The sequence below is a fragment of the Coffea arabica genome, chromosome 11e (assembly GCF_036785885.1).
Source record: "Coffea arabica cultivar ET-39 chromosome 11e, Coffea Arabica ET-39 HiFi, whole genome shotgun sequence".
NCBI lineage: Eukaryota > Viridiplantae > Streptophyta > Magnoliopsida > Gentianales > Rubiaceae > Coffea > Coffea arabica.
The window spans coordinates 12,851,876-12,873,777 of NC_092331.1; the positions used below are offsets into that span (position 1 = coordinate 12,851,876).

Genomic DNA, 21,902 nt, shown 5'->3' on the forward strand with positions numbered 1-21,902 from the left:
CTACACATTGATCCAAACCCATGAAGAGTCAAGTAGAGTCCACGGGTCCCCTGAGTAGAATCGGCCAACTGTTGGGCCTTCATAATCTTGAGTTGTCAAGTCATTGTTTAGATTAATTACTAGTTGAGTCATGGATTCAGCCCACCTAGTTCAAACGATGGCCGAACCTCCCTTTCCCTTTCCCCCCTAGCATTAGGGTTTCTTAGTCGTGAGTCTATATAAAGGGTTACTTTGTACGAGTTGAGGGTTAGACGTTTTATCAATAAAATTCATTGTTTTCGATTCTCTCTAGTGTGAGAAACTCGATCCTCTACTTGCTTTTGGCAAGGCTTCTTGAGCAATCTCGTGCTTGTCATTGATTGTTCATCCGACCTATCCACTTGAGTATTCACCTCGATTGGAGTCATGGTTCTACCACCTTCAATCAAATTGTGTCGTCCGTCTTGGTTTTAGGTTCCGCAATCCAAGCGTTGGACAACCTCGCTAGATCCTTGGGCAAACGTGCTACGTGTCTCGAAACGTGTTGATCGAGGAGCGTATTAGGAGAGCAAGCCCCAAAAACGAGGCATGATCCTTTTGCCGGGCCATAGCCGTAATGTGATTACTTTGATGATCATTGTTGAAGATAGGAGAAAAAGATTCTAATTCCATTTGGATTTATGCGTTGGTAAATTCTGCATTAAGCCAAGCCTATTAATAAATGTTTTTGGTGTTACTCCACTTACAAGAAATGATTATTACAGGTGATGATTTGGATGGTGTTTAATAGCTTAGGTAATCTCTCATTGAACAATTTGAAATGAAGGATCTTGACTTTCTTAATTATTTTCTAGGTCTTGATGTATCTTTAGATACTATTAGTTACTACTTGTCTCAGGTTAAATATACTTCTGATCTTTTGGCTTTTTACTGGCTTAACAGATAGTAAGGCTATTTCAACTCCAATTGAGGCAAATACTCATCGTACTCCTCTAGATGGCACTTTCTTGGACGGCCGTATGCGATGCTCTCAAATAGTTGGTAGTCTTGTCTTCCTGACTATTACATAGCCTGACATTATTTATACTGTTCATATCATCAATTAGTTCATGAGTGCTCCTCGTTCTATTCTTTATGCTATTGTTATATGAATCCTTCGCTATTTCAAGGTACACTTTTTCATGGTCTCCATTTTTCAGCCTATCCATCTCTTCAACTTCATGTTTACTCTGATGCTGATTAGGCTGGCGATCCTACTAATCATCATTGTGCTACAGTCTTTTACTTGTTAGGTGATTCTTTGTTTTCTTATCATAGAAAGAAATAGAGAGTCACAGCCTGATTTAGTTTTAAAGCTGAATATCGAATTTTAACTGACATTAGAAGGGCTAGTTTGGCTTCATTGATTGCTTGAAGACATGGGTGTTACTCACTCATCTCCTATTACTGTCCATTTTGATAATCATGGTGCTATCCAAGCAATGCTGGTTCTCATGGGCGCACCAAATATATTCAGATTGACTGTGATTTTATGCAGCAATATCTTTTTCGTGGTATATTATGCCCCTCTTCTATTCCTTCATTGGATCAAATGGCTGATCTCTACATCAAAAATTTTCTCCTGATTGTTTTCATGATCTCAAGTATAAACTCAAGCTAGTTTCTTTACAACCACCTTAAGTTTGATGGGATGTTAATGTAAACATGTTAATATGGATATTAGTTTATCAACTAGTCTATTAGCATCAGTTAGGAATTTCTTTATATAGACGAGTCTAGATTCAAGGTAATATATATTGTGAGAAATACATTACAATTATTATAAATAAGGGCATATGTGCACAATTCCTTTTATATTATTATGAGAAATGCATTACAATTTCCCAAACTTCAACTTCTCTAACAAATATCACAAAAATTTTTTAAAAATATTCTCTTGACAGATTTTCGAGTTATCTTTTTATTTCACATATACTTTAGCATAATTTTTTCACAAAAAATATAAAAACTTGCAATTTAAACAGGCTATGAGATCTTCAAGGCTTTTTTTTTTGGCATTAAAACCCAAGGAAGCTACGCGGCTGGTCGAGCATCCTCTCCATGGCCCCCCGGCTGTTGGATTACTAGAGCCCTCAGGTAAATTTCCCTCTGGAGATCTGCAATATTTAGAGTTCTTCCCTCCCGAATAGCAGACATAACGGGTGGCATGACTATAGTCCGCCAGTTTTTGATCAGATGCCAGATATAATAGGAGTCATAGGAAATTGTAGTGCTCCACGCCATGACCACAATAAGCACAATCACACCTGTCTCACTCAAGTTACCTCTAATGTCTTTTGGTACAACCGTAACAAGTGATATAGCATACGTTAAAAGTAGGCTCATAATTGCCACCGACATAATACGAAGTAAAACCACGAGCGAGACCATGCTACTTCTAGTAAACCTCGACTCGTCCATGAGCAATACAACTGTGGTCAAGGACGAAACAAATGCTGTGCTAGCTGCCCGAATCAGACGCCGGCAGAGCGCGGGATGAGTCTTGGCTATGACGGCTTCTCCTATTTTATGTGGATTAGGTCCTTCCGATAAGTCATCTTGCCATACCCCTCCTGGAGGGTTCACCACAACTTGAAAAGCCATAGTTGCTATGAGCGAAGCCACTACCATAATAGTTTTTCTGTTCTTTGCCATCAGCGTCCGGAACGTCTGTTCTCCATTAAGAACGTCCACGCCTCTTAAGGCTTCGGACTTTTGAAGAGAGCTTCGAATTTCGGATCTGATTTTACCCTGAGCCGACAAAAGGTCTAAAGCTGTTTTCCCATTTGCATTCTTGATGTTCACCCCAACTCTGGCCTCATCAAGCAAGTATTTGATCGTCTGCATTTCCCAATCATCAGTTTATGTAGTTCTAAATTCTAGATCGATCAAGGGTGGATCCTTTCGGTTGTTTGTTAGACTAAGAATCAGTACGATGTATTTGAAATTATCAAACCAAATAAGAAATTTAAAAAATAATTATTTATCCAATTAGCTTTGAGCTCGTGCAATTGTGGTTTGGGGTTTAAGCTTTACTAAGAAATTAAGTTTGGTTGGTTTTTGAGTAAATGCATTGTTGCATTTTTTATGGCAAAAGATTTTGAACTTGTTTATTGGCTTTGCTCCCTTGTAGGATTGTAAGTGAAGCTCGAGTCCAGTTGGAATCTTAACGTTATGCCTAGTTTGGGGGTGCATGAGATACAAGAAGAGGGTTTCAGTTAAGAAAGGAAATAAGGTTGAGGAAGAATGACAACATTTTTCATGTTGTTTGGGAGTACCGGAAAAACCAAGGAGAGGAAGAGATTAATTAACATATTTATCATGCATATCTTCAAAAAATTGAATTATTTTTGGTGTTTGTTTTGATGGACAAACGTGACAAATCAAGGGCCAAGTTTTTGTTTCCTTTTATATTTCATCATCCATTTCTCTTCTTCCCTATCCAGTTTAGACTCCTAACATAAGAAAATGACCAAATCCTATCTTTTCTCTTTTCTTCTGACCATTTTACTTCAATCCAAACTCATTGCAAGTACTGACTGAGAAAACCTATTTAGAGTCACTTAGAGCTTGGGTGATAGTTGGGCTCAACTCCGATGAATTTGACGCCAGATCCCAGGTAGGGATCACCGTGAACATGGACTCCATTTGTAATTCCTAAGTCATTCTTAGTGTAATGCTATTGACATTTGTGAATTTTTCGTGGTTTCCCCCTTAAGAAAGACAAAGTCAGAGCCAAAAAAAAAAAAAAAAAAACAAGAACATGAAAAAAGTACCTCAGTCTGCCTGTAGACTATTGCCATATGTAAAATTGTCATGCCATCATCATTCTTAGCATTCAAAAGATCGGGATGATCTATAGCATTCAAAGGATCGGGATCATCTATAGCATTGACAACCATCTTCAATGCTTCCAGCCGACCATACTTGGCACACAAATGTAGAATGGTCCCTCCGTCGTCTGTCTTTTCTCTAACTGCTTGGGGGGTGGAATCAATAATTGCTTTCAAGACCTCTAGTTTGCCGCTCATGGCAGCGAGGTGTAAAGAGTTCCTTCCAGCCTTATCACGCAGTAAACACATGTAAGAGTTCACCTTCATAACTTCTTTTACGAACTCTACATGCCCTAGAAAAGCAGCTGCATGTAGAGGAGTCTTATGTGGAGAATTTAAAATTGCTCGATCAAGAATGAGAGGGTCTTTTTCAAGTAACTCAGAAAGTTTATGAACGTCGCCTTGTGTAGCAGCATCATACAGAGTTTTCTCCATTAGATCCATCCAGCTGTTGTAGTTAGTGTGCCCCCTTACCTAAAGGCTTGTTTGAGGAAAACCGATAGGCTTTGGAAGAGTTTTTGGTGGGGATCCACGGAGGAAAAGAGGAAAATGCACTTGGTTAATGACATCAATTTGAGAAGAAATGTCTTCAGAAGGGCCTTCAGCTGTTCAAGAAAGGGATTACTTGGACAATCAGGATTCAGGAACAAGGATAACTAAGACTGGTTAGGAAAATGTCCCTTAGACAACTTTTGATGATATTCCTATATTCATCCTGACTCTCAAGGACATCTTTGAATTTAACTTTACTTGGGAACTTAATAAAATAAAATTCTTGTTCCTCAATAGCTAGCTGTCCTTGTTAAAGCTACCCGTAGGTGGCTTTGCTAATTAGAATGACTCTTTTTGATGGAAAGGCACTGCTGTTGGTCAATTCTCCCTTAAGCCTGCTATCAATGTCTAATTCCCAAACCTTTTCTGAATCCCCTCTAACCTATAGTCCAAAATGGCTGTTAAGGACACTCAAAGAATGCAACTTCCAACAATATGCCAGTTCCTTGTATTTCAACAGTTCGGGTAATTACGTTGCTAGTAGCCAATTACTGAACCTCCAAGAAATGGTTAACTTTTGGTCATCCAAAAGACCATATTCCAAGCGACTCGATTGCCTCTAAATATAGGGTTTATCTAATGAGTGCGCACTCATTAGTCACTCATTAAAATATAACTCAGGTATTAAATTTTTGAAAAAATAAATTTAATTAGACAAAGTATATAAAATAAAGAAGCGGGCTTCAACATTCATTTGAACCAAACGGTTATATTTTGTGCGGAGGATACGTTTTCACATGATTAATTGGCTGAAAGTTGCATGGTGAGCGAATCATTTGGACTAGCACTAAATTTTGTTGTCACACTTGCAAGGATTAGAGTTGTAAATACTTTCTGTTATTAATGGAGAACCATTACCCACTATTCCAATTTAAGTAATTCATGTTACCGCAAAGCGTAGTTTCAATTCGTTGCCTTCCGATTGCAAAGGATTGTTGTACTTTCGTTTGAGCAATTCTGATCCTCTACCAAAAGTATTTGCTGCTGCGCAAATAACACGCTGTATAATTTATAGTGATCAATCCTGATATTTATCACTAATGAAGTTTTTGAAGGTAAATACAATATAATTATGAGGACTTCACCTCCAATAAAATTTGATAGCTTTTCCTTATACTATGTAAGAAGAAGTATAAATTTGGTGAAAGCATGAATTTAAATTTCAACCATAAGAATAGGAGTATTTTGGGAATGTGAGTGCTTGGAGTGTGGTTGAGCTTTAGGTACAACTTATGGCAGTATGTGTTTCCTTGTGTTTACTAAAATACCTTGTATTCATTTAAATGCATTGCTAATGTGTCTAAGGTTATGGGTACTTTGAGAATACAATAGGAATTGGAGTGTGGTTGGACCAGTGGATACAACTCATGGCAGCTTTAGTTTTGCTATTATTACTTAGAAGTCCTTTGATTCATTTAGTAGCTTTAATTTCTTATGAATTAAATTAGCAGTTTCTATTGGCTATTTAGTATATGGATTTCAATACACTATCGTTGTGCAAGGAGTTAAATTAGCAATTATTATTTTGTTTCTTGATTTACACTAATACGCTTAGCTATCAAGATTAACCATCAAAATTCATCTATATATTAACATATGTTGCTGTTGCAAAAGATGACCAATTGAAAGTCTCCTATTAGCTTAGGATGCGCTTGGTAAAACTGAAGTTTGAAAACAGATGTCTGAAATTTGAAATTTGAAATCTGAATCCATTAAATTATTAAATTATTAAGTATTAAATTTAATACATTTGAGTACATATCACATTCAGTGATAAGTGAATAGTTTATCACTTAATTTTGGGAGCAAGTTTTGCCTAGAAAATTCAGTACTACTTAATTAATTCAGATATTTAATTTTTGATTATCAAACTGTCTGAATATATTAAAATCTAAATCCATTAAATATAAGTGTTGAGGTACGTTATCAAACAGGGCCTTAGATATGTGTGGTAGACATGTCCATGTAATAAAATTTATACTTATTGAGTGCAAAAAAAACAAATCTTTAGATTTTGTTTAGTTTGAGGTTCTTAATTGTAACTCGTTCTTTAATTAAGCTATCACACTAGTTTAGCTTCTCTTTAATTTCGTGCCCTTTTCAATGATTCCTTCTTTAGTTGGTGTAATATAAGATAGAAAAAAAGTGATTGATGCAGGTGTTCCAATCTTAGAGCTGGATGCTTGAACTTGCTTGATTCCAAATAAACTACTCCTACTACTATTTCCAAGTACATGTTATTAGAATTTATATTTTATGACAGGTGTCGCACCGTGAAATAATAAATTCCTACTCTAAAAGATGTAAACGAGTACAATGGTAAGTAGGGTCGTTTCTACAGGGATTAGAAGGAAAGTTTGTTTCTTTTCAAGCAAATTCAATTAAGAGGGGTTTTGGGAGATCTAAAATTAAAATAAAGCACTTAATGAAAATAAAACTAATTAAACAAGAGTAAATTAAATTAAACCAAGGATTAACAAGCTCTAGTCAAGGAACTAACTCCAGAAGTGGTTCATACAACTAATCATCGACACAAGAATAATCTCAATTATTCGCTAATAAACAGGTTATAGTTTTCATACACGCAATAAATAACCAATTTTTCCTTAATGTCTCGATAGTTAAGATACACCCGTTAACTACTTCCCTAACCAAGAAACAATCCTAGGTACGCCCGTAGAATTTAATTTCTTGCTTACATTAAAATTAGAAAAGCTCTGTTCTAATCAATAAACGCCCTATCAGGGTTATTTAAATTAAATTGTATATCTCCCTAACGTGGCCTCAATCACGTTGGTCGTCACTTATTTGGGATAATTAAACATTTACGAATTCAACTATCCTAATTGACAATCCGTGTTGCTCCTCGACTAGAAAAAGGAAATTAGTTCTTCATTGTTGAGAAAATTGCCAACGCGATGCTATGAAAGAAAGCTCAAGACAAGCGGCCAACCAAAACGAAGATAAAAACCTAATCTAAGTGACTAGTCTCATGGCTAGTCACTCGCAATTCTACTGATTGCTGAAGTATCAATCCAACGGGAATTCGGCCTTCTTTTTTTCCCCAGTTTCCTACTTCGTGTATCCTACCACTAATGAAACATCTTTTTTAATAAAAGAAAGAAACTGCAAAATATAATGTCTCACGTTTCCTAATTAATTCCTACAACTAAAAAAATGATTTCTAAATTTTCCACCAAAGGCTCTTTGGTATTTGGCTCGAATTAGGAAACTTCCGCACGTAATTCCCGAATCGTCTGGGTTTGATTGCAATTGTTGGGAAATTACCCCTTTTTAGCACCTTTCATTCCAATGCCCTATAATTAACACAAAACAACAAATATAAGTAGAATCTGACAATTAAAAAATATTTGGTAAGAATAAAAGGGGAAATTAATCATAAATTTAATAACAATTTGCACCCTATCAATTCCCCCCACAGCTAAATCATGCTTGTCCTCAAGCATGAGAAATAACAAATGAAACAATCATGTTCAACTAATGGCTATCACTCAAATCATCTATTGCCAAGATACATTTAAAACACATGTCAAACATTAGTGGCTAATTTTCAAGGGATATCTCTTCGGTTAGCTTTTAAAACCCAAAACTCTTCCAATTTCAGGCTAACCAATCTAAGAATATAAAATATTTAACCAACATTCGTCAGCAAACGGTTCAACTATTAAGTAAAATCTCAACATTAAACTCATCAATAGGCTAACACAATTATTCACACACTTGCACATTTTTCACTATTAGCTCATCTTTTTTTCCTTTTTTTTTAAATATCCCCATAATTGAACTCTCATTTTTTTTTCTTTTTTTTTTTTAGGGAAAAAAGCTTAGTTCTTAGCCATCCAAACCTTTTGATGCGAACTCCAACTTCTGCTAAATGAAAGAACCCGGTTACTCAACTTTCATCGCTAAAGGACCATATACTCATAGTTATCGTCCCTTTTTGACGCAAAAATCGATACTTGTGATGAAAACTCTCGGTTACTAGGCAACGATACTAGCAAAGTATAGCCAAACGTAATTCAAACAAGCACCAACAAGCCTGCTTCATTTCCCAAACATGAAAACTAAGATTAATGGTTGAACCAATTTACATGAAAAAGTGTCAGACAAATATTTACAATGCCTAGAAATGTTGACCAAAAATTGCAAAAGTCACAAAATCTCAAATATTTATCAGAGAAACACCCTTAGACTTAACTATGTCATACTTGACCCATTAGCATATAAAACCTTAGCAATAGTCAAATTTGAGAATTTAGCCATCACTAATCAAGAATAACCATAGAAATATACAAAAATTGGCAAAAATTGGATAAAATTCGACCAAATCGAATATAAAATTTCAACAAAAAATGCGTACACTTGCACTTTTTCAATATACTACCAATATACTACTCCCTCCCCCCCGGCAACACTAAATCTTACATTGTCCCCACTGTAAGAAATAAAAAAAATTAATAGTAGAGAAAGTGAGCAACGAAACTTCCCTGATCATCAAGGGGGGACTGTGGCACAGCCATAGGTGAAAGGCAAAAGACATGTGAAGCTCGACGTTGGCCAACCGACCATCCATTTGATGGACTTGTCCATACAGGTGAGAAATATCCTTTAGTGGTGCACCAATCCGGCCGACAAATTTTAGGGGCTACGATTGCCGATAGTGAAGCAAATTGGAGAGGAATGAATTGTTCCAATAGCAACAGTGACCTTCCTTGGGGTGCAACAGTCGATGGTGAAGAAAGACGGACGGTTGTGGCAAAGAAAATGGAAAGGGAAGAAAGATAGAAAGAAATAAGAGAGATAGAAAGGAAAGAGAAAAGGAAAAAGAAAGGGGAAGAAAGAAAGAAAGAAAAAGAAAAAAAAATCTTTTGTCTCTTTTTTTTTTAACTTCCCCCTCGTTGGAACAAGATGTGGGCACGTCTTGTTGGTTGAAACTCTTCTAATGATGAAGTTGACTAATTACGAGTTATAACTTGCCCTCTAGGTGCGGATGCATCATGTTGCCTTGTCAGCCTTCAAACTCAAAACATGACCTCTCCAGGTAAGTAGGCATGGACACGGCATGTTAGTGTAAATGCTTCTGATAGTGGAGTGGATTATTAGCGCATTATCACGTGCCCTCAAGGCCTGGGCACGTCCTACCGGGAGGAAGTCTTCTGACCATTTAAACAGTAAAAATGAAAATTAAACACACCAAATATGAAAAATCTAAGATAAATATAATGATACTAATAATAAAAATAAACTAAAAATTGAATTCGGTTGTCTCCCAATAAGCGTCTTTCTTTAACGTCTTTGGCTAGATGTGAAGCATCACTTCTCAATCTGGATGCAATTCAAATTTTCTTGCAATCGGTGACATTCCTCCAGGATCCAAATAGTCATTGAATGTAATCATCTTCTTTAATTTTCTACCTATTTTCACCTCATAAATTGCTTTCATCTCATGATACTTGTTCACAACAACTTTGAATTTATCCCTACAATTAAACTCAAAAAATTCTTGCACAAAGAGATTAATAGCATGAATGACAAATACAGATTGAGAGTTAATGGGATGTTTTATTTTATCAAAAATATTAAAATGAGCCACTTCTCCATCAAATTCCATCGTCAAAATACCCTCATTAACATCAATTTTTGTGTGAGTTGTACTAAAAAATGTCTCCCTAATATAATAGGTGATGGATTAAGAGAGCGTTCATCATTCATGTCAAGAACATAAAAGTCCGCAAGAAACACTAATTCATTAATTTGGACCAGAACATCTTCAACTAATCCATCAGGATATGCATTTGTACGATCATATAATTGAATTATGATGCCAGTTTCCTTTAACGGTCCTAGATTTAAGGAGTCATAAATACTCTTGGGCATCATTTTAATTGAGACTTCTAAATCTATCATGGTTTTTCTAATCTTAGTGCTCCTATTCGACAGAGGATAGAGAACATAACTGGATCTCCACATTTTGGTGGAAATTTCTTTTGTAGCACTACTGATACATTCTCCCCCATCATAACTCTCTTATCGCCTCTCAATTTCTTCTTCTTGATGCACAAGCTCTTCAAAAATTTACTATACTTTGGTACTTGTTTATTCATATTCAACAAAAAAATATTGATTACCACCTTTCAAAAAACTTTCAAAATCTCCCTTTCTTCATCTTGTTTTTTGAATTTCTCTAACCTACTAGGAAAGGGAGTCGGATTAGATTTAACTTGAATTACAAGATTGGAAGTTATCTTAGGAGTTGTTTTAATGAATCCCTCTTCCTCCATCTCCTTTTCAATTTGACCTTCATTTTTGTCCTTCGAAACTACAGGTTTTGCCCCTTCAATTTTCTTTTCACTTCTGAGGGTCATGGTGCTCACATTCTTTAGATTCACCTTCGATTGGGAAGGTAGCCTTCCTGGTCCTTGGAACTCCGGATGGTTTATTGCAGAGGTCAGCTGATTCACCTGATTTCTTAAATCCTGTATGCTTGTATCTGTCCTCTGCTTAAATTGCTAGGTCCTCTGTTGAAGTTGCACGGTGTTTTTTTGAAGTTGTGCAGTGTTAGCAACCAATGTCTTGACCATATCCTCCAAAGATGTGTCTGCATTGGATGAAGAGGATTGAGATCTTGATGGGTGCTGCACTAGGAACCCTTACTGGCTGTTGAATTTTGCTTACCCCCCCCCCTCAATAACTAAAATTCGAATGATTCCTCCAACCTGGATTGTACGTGTTGGAATGAGGGTCGCACTGTCTACGGGGCACGGGTGTGTATCCAGCCATGTTAACTTGTGTCGTGCTATCATCTTGTAGTATCAGGCACCCATCAATGGGATGGCTAACATCCTTGCAAATTCCACATGCTTTCACCTGCTGCACATTCCCCATTGCCATCTGGCGAACCACAAAAGCTAACTCTGTCAACTGCTCTTGCATTGATGAGACGCTCACTTCATTCACACGGCGAGTAGGAATATCCTCTCTTGTGCCAAACTGCTGGAAGTTTTTGATAAGTGAATATTTAACGTGTATTTTGTACAATTTTGGCATGAACTTTTGGCATGTTTTGAACTCTATTGATGATAATTGCTTAAATATTGTTTAAGTGTTCAAAACTTGATAAATGAGTGGATTAATGCGTTAATTTTGTGAAATTGTGAAGGATATCAATGTATAAAATTCATGCACGAGCTGAAAGAAGTGTAAGGATTGTCCAGAGGATACAGTACACAAGAAATTAGGAGCAAAAATGAAGAAAAAGGAAAAGAAGTAAAAAACTGGAAAATACTAGCACGGATCCGAGCCCGGATCCGTGAGAATAAGGGGCGATCCGAGTCCTCGTATGTACTTCTGGAGTAGTGCATCCGAGTACAAACGATCCGAGCTTGGATCCATCAGAGAAGGTCTCGGATCATCATTGATCCGAGCTCGGATCTATCTTCACCCCTCGGATCTGTCTCTCTCTTCAGCAAGTGGCACAACCGTTTTCCTTTACCTTTCTCACAACTTTTACAGCTATTTTGAGGGATAGAAATCGGTGGCACATGCTTCTGCAACAAAAGAGAAGACCAAATGAGTTGTAGACAAAAGGAAACATCATATCTTTGACATCTTTTTACAAAATCTGAGTGGAGGAAATTATGAAGTGAGAGGAGTAGACTTTCTACCACCTTTTATGCAGAGACACAAGGGAGAAGCTGGGACATCCATACGTAGCCAGATTTTTCGATAGCAAATTCTCTCTAGCTAGCAAATATTGAAAAGGGAATGAAGAAACATACGGGAGAAACTTGGAGTGCAGAAATGTAGTTCCTACATCTTCTGAGTATTAGATTAGTTTTAGTGTAGACTAGTATAGTTCATCCATTTTTGTATATTGGCTAGATTAGGATGAAGATGGAGATGAAGAAGGAGGAGTTGAAACTCAAGTGACATGGGTTATCTCTTCTCCAACTCTTTATCTTTTGTATCAGATTCTTAAGTATAGTTAATATGCAAGTTCTAGATTTTGTGTTCAATATGTGTCTCTAAAGTTTATGCCTTGGGTTGGGTTTGGTTGAACTTTCTCTTAAGGGGGAGAGGATGTGATGACCCATAATTTTATTATTTCAAAATATTGTTAAATTAGTCATTTTAAAAATATTTCGTACTCGAGTTACCCAAAAAAAAAAAATAAAAAAAAAATATACTAAAGTACATGAATTTCTCGAAAATAAATTTTTCCGATTTGTTCTTTACGCGCATATTATTTTAATGCCCAAATTTATTCAAGATGAATTGCTTATCGTGATTTTTATTGTTATATATATATACTTGGATTATCATATTTTAGAGTTTTAGAATCGAATAAGTTGAATTTTCAAGTTCAAACGAGAAAACCCTTAAGTTTGACCTTTATACGCGCGCGTGCCGAAAAGGCTCCGACAAGCACATTAATTTGATTAATTGGAGATTTTAAGAACATGATATTAGACTACTAGTAATGTACTATTAATATACTAGGGAAATTACCTCAGAGGTTTAGTGCACAAAAGTTGCAAACGAGCGCGAAAATTGGACACGCAAAAACCCTAAACGGACCTAGCATGAGTTGACACTTAGACTTAACCATTAAGTCACCAATTCTCTCCACTTTCATTACAATACCTGATTTCACTCTCTCTCCTCTCGTCACTCTCTAGTTGGCCGAAGATGGGAAGAAAAAAATCTAGCCAAAATCCTCACAAACTTGCTTCAATCCACTTCCAAATTTCATCATCCATTAGAGGGCTTTGATCCTAGCTTGGAAGAGGGGGCTGTTCATCGGTTTTCTTGGAGGAATTTCGGTCAAGATTTCTGCCCTAAAGCTGTCCAACTAAGTTCTTGAGGTAACTCACTCACCCACACTTCAATCTTGCAAAATTATAGCTCAAATGGAGCAAAGGTAGCATGGGTTTGCAACCTATGGTAGAATTTGGGTTGATTGGTTGAGTAATTATGTTCTTGCAATTCCATGACATGCTCGAGGGTTTGAGGATGTTTATTGGTGACTGATGTGATGAATTAGCATGTTGTGGTTGCTGATATTGTGCTATGTTACATGTATATAGAATGATTGATGGAATGAAGTTGGAAGAAAGTTAGAAATTTGGAGAAGGTACTGTCTGAAATTTCTGACTTGCTGCCGACTTTCTTGTTTGCTGCTGCCCTGTAATTTCGAAAATTTTCTGGTGCTAATTGAGCTTCCAAATTGGTGTAGATATGTTGTGCTATGTGTATTGTGGTTGTCTACCAAAAATCAACCCAAATGGTTGGTTAAATTTTGAGTTACAAGTAAAGAAGCAAAACTGGAACAAGCTCCAGAATTTTCTGACCAGCAACATTTGTGTAGCTATAACGTTTTGCTCGTTGATCGAAATTGAGTACCATTTGTGGCATTTGAAAGTAGACTCTTAGAGCTTTAAAATGGTACCAAGCTCATTTTCTAGTTCGTCCCGAGCGATTCGTGGCGAGTTTTGAAAGTTGGCTGCCTGTTTATTACTGTTCATCCGAGACTGTCCAGAAAATCCATTTTGTTGCTTGATTTTGAACCGCTTATGTCTGGATTTTGGAAATGATTTCTTCTGCATAAATATATCCTTGTGAACCTAGTTTCTAACACCACCAACCGTTTTCAATTTCACTGAGAATCGAGTGAGATACGGCCTAATTAGCGAAGTGCATTAAATCTGGAAAATAGGCCAACAGTCCAGGAATTTTAGCGAACTTCAACTTTTTATTTCTTGAGCTAGGAACATCGGAATCGAGTTCCGTTTTTTTCATTTGAAACCTGGATTGGAGCTTTAAATGCATATCAAATTTCAAAGGCTGGTTTTGATTCTATGATTTTTAGCGAAATTCCAAAATTATTGGAAAAACTTGGACTGTTTTGACCTATCTTCAATGAATAGTAAATTTTCTTGGAGAAATTGACTTGTTTCTGATTTGACTCTTGGAAAGTGACCTTCTACAAAGTTGTTATGCTTCGAATGAAGTTTTTGACGGTGTAAAATTTTCTATTTTAGACTTTCCGAACTTCCGGACTGATTTTTCCACGAATGACTCGAAAAGTGAAAATTTCCAATTTGGACCTAAATGTTCTTTTAAGGGCCTAGGTTACATTTTTACAACTCTTAGAGCATTTCAAACCTATTTTCATGAGTTCACCTATCACTTGAGACCTCATTTGAAAGTCGGTTCCTTATGAACTGAAATACTTTGGAAACTTGAATTGTGGAGTCAAAATTGACTATTTCTTTTCTTTACACGAATACTGTATGGCCTGGAATTTGAGATACAATGCATTATTGCATACTTTCAGGATCTCAAGAGGACTTCGAGGGAACTCCCAACGAAGCGTCTTAGAGCTAATTTCTCAAACTTTGACTTTTGATACTTGGTGAGTATCAAGTGCATGTAAAATGTTTAAATAAAATGATTCTTGTACTTGCTAGTTAATGAGGCTAGGGCGTACTTTATCGCCATTGTCCTCTCTTTCATGAAATCGCTTGCTTGATAAGTGATACGTGTTACATGTGAATGCAAATGAAAGTGTTTTTCGTGAGCATTGAGCGGCAGAATGTATCATGCCCTTTTAGGGTAGGAGGTACCGCTCATCCCGTCTCAATGCTATGACCAAATCTTGTCGATTGGAGTTTCGTCTCATTGACCTAAAAGTGAATGGGGGGGACGCCCCAACCCATTGGCTAGCCTTGTAACTCGAGCCGGTAAGGGCTTGATCGAGAAACTTGGTGAACCTTGGGAAGTGTTATAGCTTGATCCAAATAAGGGGTCTTGCTAGGTATACTTGTTAAGTGATACCACCTACATGCTTGTTTGGTTACGGATCCAAGAGGGTGTCATGGTGGTTGGAGGTAATAAGTGGAGTTCTACATGGATAACTGTGAAAGTTGACGGAGGGTCAACTACCTGAGCTTGGATCGCGCCTGGATTAGCTCCTGAGAGCTCCCGTATCTTTTTATTGTGATTAAATTCCCTAGTTGCTTAACGTTTTGCAGTTACTTGTTACTCGAGTTATTGCTTTATATTGTGTCTTTGCTAGCATGCTTGCATGTTTTTCCCTTGGCCTCACTGAGCGTTAGCTCACCCCAATTTGTTTTCCTTAACAGGTTTGGAAGTGGAAGTTCTAAGGCTTAATTAGTGACCCCCAAAAATAATTTTTTCCCACAGGGCTCGAGGCCAAAGAAAGCGCTTGTATTGAGTTATTAGTGCCTGAAGGGATATCTCATATATAATTTGAATTCGATTCACTTGATAAGTATTTGATGTAATTATTTGAGAACTGAGAACTTTTATCTTATTCGGGGAATGATACCCTTACTTGAGATTTGTAATGTAACTTATCTCGTTCTAAGTTTGAAAATGTTATTTCGTTTATTCTTGAGGTTGTACCCTATGTTATTGGATGTGAGTGATGTATTTTAATTGAGAACTGTAGTGAGTCCCGGCGAGAGTTGGACAGGCGGTTCGCCGAGCCCTTTGGTTCGCTTTATGGGGAGGTGGGGCTGTCACAGTTGGTATCAGAGCTTAGGCTCTAGATCTTGTAGTGTATCCTCGGCTTAAAGTTTAGGATGCCTAACTGTGGGATTAATTTGAATATTATGTGAATGAGGACCTATTGTATCCTAGGGGTTAAAGAAATTGATTATTTGAGAGTTTCTTACTTGGGACTTGTAGAAAAAAAAAATTGAGGAATTAGGTGATGTTATATTGAAGGAAAAATTGGGATGAGGATTAGTAGTGAAAGATTGGATGAATTTGAATTATTATTATACTTGTAAGTGTGGAAAGAATTGAGGCAATTATTAGTACTGGCTATAGAGGATAAGAGACCGGGATTTGATGGTCAAACTCCATATATGGTGATTTTGAACCAAGATAAAAGAGTTTCAAAGGAATAAAATGTATTTTCCCGCCCATTTACCTCCTAGAGAATTTCTGCTTTGAAATTCTAAAGAAAAACGAGGATGTACTAGTTTTATTTTCAAACGATGATTGGAAATGATATGTATATGCTTAAGTATGTATAATTTTCCGATTTTGGTAAATATGTGAATTTTACTTGAATTTCAATCTGAAAATTTGTGAATAACTGATGAGTTTGTTGAATTTCGTATATGATGGGCTGATACAAGGTTAAAATTTTCTAAACTAAGTTTTTCCCCCTTGATTGTATACTGGTGTATTCTCACACTTGAATTTGTCTATGCTTTACAAAAAAAAAAAAAATATATCTTGAGTTTTCGGAAGAATGGTGAACTTATGTTTTTATAATGTAAATCTTAAACTTGATAAGATTTTTGGTTACTTTAAATACTCTTCTTATGTTTTAAAATTCTTGGTTTTCAAGAAGAGTGAGCCTATCTTTAGGTGTACGGACTGAGGGAACTTTGAGATATAGAGTAACCGCATTCAAGAGCACAAAGTTAGTGTGAATTGACTTGGTTTCCATTTGACACCTAAGTTAGCAAGTTGTACCTATTTCTTGGGTTTGAACTTGGAGCTTGAGGTTTTAACTATAAAACCCTAAGACTGGTTATTCTTGGAGATGATGGTGCTCTGGCTGGTGGCTTGCTTATTAAAGATTTTGAATTTCGAATGGATAACCTTTGGTTTTAGCTTGTGTTATGGTTTGATTGGATCTAATTTCGTAAAGGCATGTGATCTGATTGAAATTAGTGATATTTGGACCCTTTGGTTTAACTATGGACTTAGGAAGGGTGGTGCGCGCCGTGAGGCTTTTTGTATCCTGCTTGCATATACTTCTATATTTTGTGGCACTTAATTGCCTATATGCAGTATTTGACATATTGGGCTTGTTTTGTGACTTCTAACTCGTGCTATAACTTTTGATACATGTAAAGAAGCATGTTTTGATGTGAGTGATGTATTTTAATTGAGAACTGTAGTGAGTCCCGGCGAGAGTTGGGCAGGCGGTTCGCCGAGCCCTTTGGTTCATCTTAGGGGGAGGTGGGACTGTCACACCTTTTAATGATCCACCACGTCCAAAAATGGTGGATTATTCTTTAACCAAGCCTCATTGAAAAAATGAGGTTCAATAGTCAAGCCAACGACTATAAACAAAAGCGTTTGTGGGAGGCAATCCAATAATAATATTGTAGTTGTGTGTTTTTATGTGTTTCTTACATTTTGGTATGATTTAATTGACTAATTAGATGTATTTCACTTGTTTGTAGGAGGTACTGGAGTTTCATCATCCATTTTGGAAGTACAATTGAAGAACAACTGTAAAAAGGGAGGTTTTCTTATCAAATTGTGCTTTAAGTGTTTAGCAATACCATTCATATATACATTGTGCATTTCAAGTATGTTCAAGTGAGTTTTGGTGATAACATGGTTATAAATGCTCATGGACTCATTTGATATGCATTTAATGCCCAAAAGAGCCATTTTGGTGTAAAAGTGCAAAAATGATCAAAGTACCTCACCCCTCGATTTGCAATGTAGATGTGTTTGATGTGTTTTGAGAAGATGGATAATGTATTTATGGTATATTACACGTGCGTGGAAGGTTAGAATTGATAAAAAGTTTGTTCAAAGCGTGTTTTGGAATTGACCGGAAAAGGGAGAAAAAGTTTGAAAAATTACAGTTTCTGCAATTAGTGCAGAGAAACACAGATCCGAGCTCGGATCCAAAAAACCCAGACGGATCCGACCATGGATCCTTTGATCCGAGCTCGGATCCAAAAAATTTCCAGAAAGATCCGAGAGATCGTCTGTGCTTCTGTCGGTGCGGATCCGAGCCCCTGTCGGATCCGAGGGCGTTAAGAAAGGATCCGACCTCGAATCGGTTCGCGATAACAAGGGAAACGAGGCCTCAGTTCCCCATTTTACAGCTTTCTCCTCTCTCTCTCCCCGAAACCCTAGCCCTCTCTCTCTAATCTTCCATTTTATCCATCAATCATCAATTTCTCACCATAAACATCTTCCCAACCCTAAATTGATCAAAAACCCCAAGCTATTTCACCGCAAAACATCATCAAAAGTGGATTTTGATCGTCATTAGGAAACAAAAGGGCCGAACTGATTTCTTCCATTTTGAGGCGGATTTGAGCTTGTTTCTTGTTCATTTTTGCGTCATCATCTTCCTTTATCATCACTCTACACATTTGAGGTAACAATTTTCAACTTTCTTTGAAATTTTACAATTCTCAATTCTCAATTTTTTTGTATTTTTCTACAAATTTGGGAAATGCATATATGTTGGATTTTAATGCTATAATTTTGCTACATTGTGCTAGTATATGTCATTAGAAATGCTTGTTTGCTTAGAATCGAGAAATTTGTTAATATGGTGATAAATTTTGTATAATTTTTCTCATGAAAACACATTATACTTGTTTGCAATTTCTTGTTTCTTTGTATAATTGGCATTTGATTATTTGAAATGAAGTTCATTGTAGCAAGTATAGTGGATTGTTATGTATTGCTTTGAGGGAAATAGACAAAAGCTGAAAATTGTTTGAAATGAGATGTTGTGTTCAATTGATGATTAAGGCTTAACTTAATAGCACATTGTCTTTGATAGTCCGTTTTACTTTGAGATAATATTCTATGCTTGCAAATGGTTTTAAATCTCACACATTTGGATTTATCATGTGAGGGTTGATTTCCTTATTGAAAATATATCTTCTAAATATTAAAAGTGGATTTGAGAATGTGTTAAGCAGAGTATTTGCTTCAATTTGTTGATTGTTGGCAGGGAGTTTCGTCCTTTTACAAGGGGAAACTCTGTTGAAATTTTTTCAAATTACTTTTAATGTGCATTGATCTTGTTCTTGATATAGGCACAATGGTTCGCACAAGAAGGGCTATTATTCGCACTCCTTCCCCCTGTTCAAGCGAGGAACGTACTCCCTCACCTGAGGAGACACCAGTGGAGAACTCCCCTTCACCTGAGTCACCTCCACGCTCACGGCGTAAGACAGCGTCCACTAGCCGAGACGAGCTACTTCCGGATTATGATACCACTAGATTCACGTCACTCGAGAATCAACAGTGATACGAAGTAGGCTTAGATAAGGAAATTATCATTGAAAAGCACCTAGCACCGGAGGTGGATGCGCACTACCACATCTCTACGGCATTCAAGAGACTCGGATGGGAGAACATCCTTCAATTGCCCAAGCATTACTATCCCAATCTGGTCCAGGAATTCTACGCCAATGTAGAAAACAAACAGAGCCACAGTGGCAACCTCATCGTCTCGTGGGTTCGAGGCAAAAGAGTGGCTCTCAATCGGGATACAATCGCCAAATTCGTCAAACTCAAGGACGATGGAGAAGACGTGAAATTGACCAAGGAATTCAAGGCAAGTGATCCATGGCAAGTAGGAGAAACTGTGTCACGTCTTAAGCGTCAATACCGTGAGCGAGGAAGTTCTAAGAAGCTCATAGTGTACGCGGATTCCTTCGAGCTTCGGTACCACTTGATATTCTATCTTTTTGCTTACAATGTGGTACCAAAAAGAAGTGAAAAACGAGAGCTCCGCAACAGTGACCTCTACTTCCTGGACAAGATGATGAACGGAGTAGGTCGCCAGCTGACTGGAATACCTCTGCCCAGTATTATCATCAGCTACATGCGCCTACCGCTCGAATGAGGGCCGGCGAAACCTGCTTTGGGTTCCCTCGCTTTCTCTCCCTTCTGTTTGAGAAGCTCAAGGTTCCTCTCGGAACTGAGCAAGCCACTATCACTAGGGCTACCGAGGAGGTCAGTGCCTCGATACTCAAATCTTTGAGTTTCCCTACGGATTTTGGAGCTGCTCTAGTTCGGGACACTAGAGAAGCATCGACTTCCGCTCAGCCTCCACCTCACATTGAACCACAAGCAGAAACTCAAGAGATGGAGGCACAGCAGACTCTTCCTCCTCCTGTTCCACGACCACCACCTCCGCCGCGATCCAAGTGGCAAGAGCTCCTCAATGCCATTTGCTGTATGGAGACACGAGTCGTCGAACGCATTGACCAGACCGAGCGGACGATGACAGAGCGACTCGACAGACATGATCGCCGTCTTCGTGCGATTGAGAATCATTTTCATATCCGCCGGTCACCTACTCCGATGCCTCAGCAGGAGGAGGGACATATTGGTACCTCACATGGTCCTCATGGAGCCGAGGAGGCAGTAGACCCTCGTTCCGAGTAGCCATGAAGCTCCTTAGCGGATTGGATCTTTTATTTCTTTATTTGTCTTTTCTTCTGTTAAGATATACTTTGTAGATTTTATTTTATTTTTGGCTCATCTTGTGCTACTTATGTTTCTTCGTACCTTTTGTTTCACTTTGGCCAGAATTGGGATGATCGTGAGGATTAAGAGCTTCAAATTGCATCACCACCTATTTGAGGGAAGTTTCAGTTTCTTTTACCTTCCTCTACAATGAGGACATTGAGAATTTTAAGTGTGGGGGAGGGATTACCTTATCTTATGGATGATTGTGTCTTGAAATGCATGATTTTAGTTGTCTATGGCTTAAACATGTTGGATTTATATTTGGAAATATTGTCATGAGGTTAATTTTCTTGAAACTGAGGTTGTTAACAGGGAGTTTTGTCCATTTTTATGGGGAAACTCTGTCAAAATTTTTCTAAAATATTTTCCAATATTTCAAGTTAATGGCCAAAATGTTCAATTTTAAGTGTCTAATTCTTTCATTGGATAAAATGTTATATGTATTTTGGAAAAATTTAGTCCTTATTTGACTTGGAATTAGTCATTGTGCAATTAGCATTTTTATATTTTAGAAAGTATATTTGGTTAAATAAGGAAAATTATGCTTAGAATTTTGCACGTTTAATGATATTTCTCATTCTTACTTAATTTTATAAGTAAGTGATTGATATAGTCAAGACAAGGCCAGATTCTTCCTTTAATTATGTTTAGAGGGAAAAGAAAAAAAATTATTATTGTTTAAAAAAAAGAGAAAATATATATATATTGATATTATTTTCTACTCCAATTATTCACATACTGAGTAACCAAGGGTTGGCATTTATAAATGTCGACATTCGCGTAAAAAGGTATTGGAATTAAAAGTATGCTTAGTAATTTGAATAACTAAAATGTTGAGTAACCGGGAATTTTCACCTAAAAGTGTCAATTTTCGCGTAAAAAGACATTTCTACTATTTAAGTAAAATGAAGTATGAATAAATCCCTCTTAGTTATGAAAATTTTGATGGTTATGGGATGAGGAAGGTCATAGAATTGACTATGAGATTTACTTATTTGTGAAATTAGGATAGAATGAGAGATTGATTTGAAGTTGTTAAAATTAAGGCATACTTATCTTTCTTTAACTTGATATTATGAATATTTAGTGTAATCTGAGAAATGACATAATGATTGGTTTCTAGGTTTTTGAGGAATTAAATTTGACAAAAGTACGTATATTGTTTTATCTATTGAATCATTAGAGTAAGTT

At 37.0% G+C, this 21,902-nt stretch overlaps 1 protein-coding gene across 1 annotated transcript; it reads right to left on the reverse strand.

The window, feature by feature from the left end:
* Positions 1–1,775: 1,775 nt before the first annotated feature.
* Positions 1,776–4,483, reverse strand: LOC113718835 (uncharacterized). Its single transcript, XM_027243755.2, has 2 exons — positions 3,795–4,483; positions 1,776–2,859 (listed from the first exon to the last, which is right to left on the reverse strand). The coding sequence occupies exons 1-2, from the start codon at positions 4,293–4,295 to the stop codon at positions 2,053–2,055; spliced, it is 1,308 nt and encodes a 435-aa protein (XP_027099556.1). The 5' UTR covers positions 4,296–4,483; the 3' UTR covers positions 1,776–2,052.
* Positions 4,484–21,902: the final 17,419 nt, after the last annotated feature.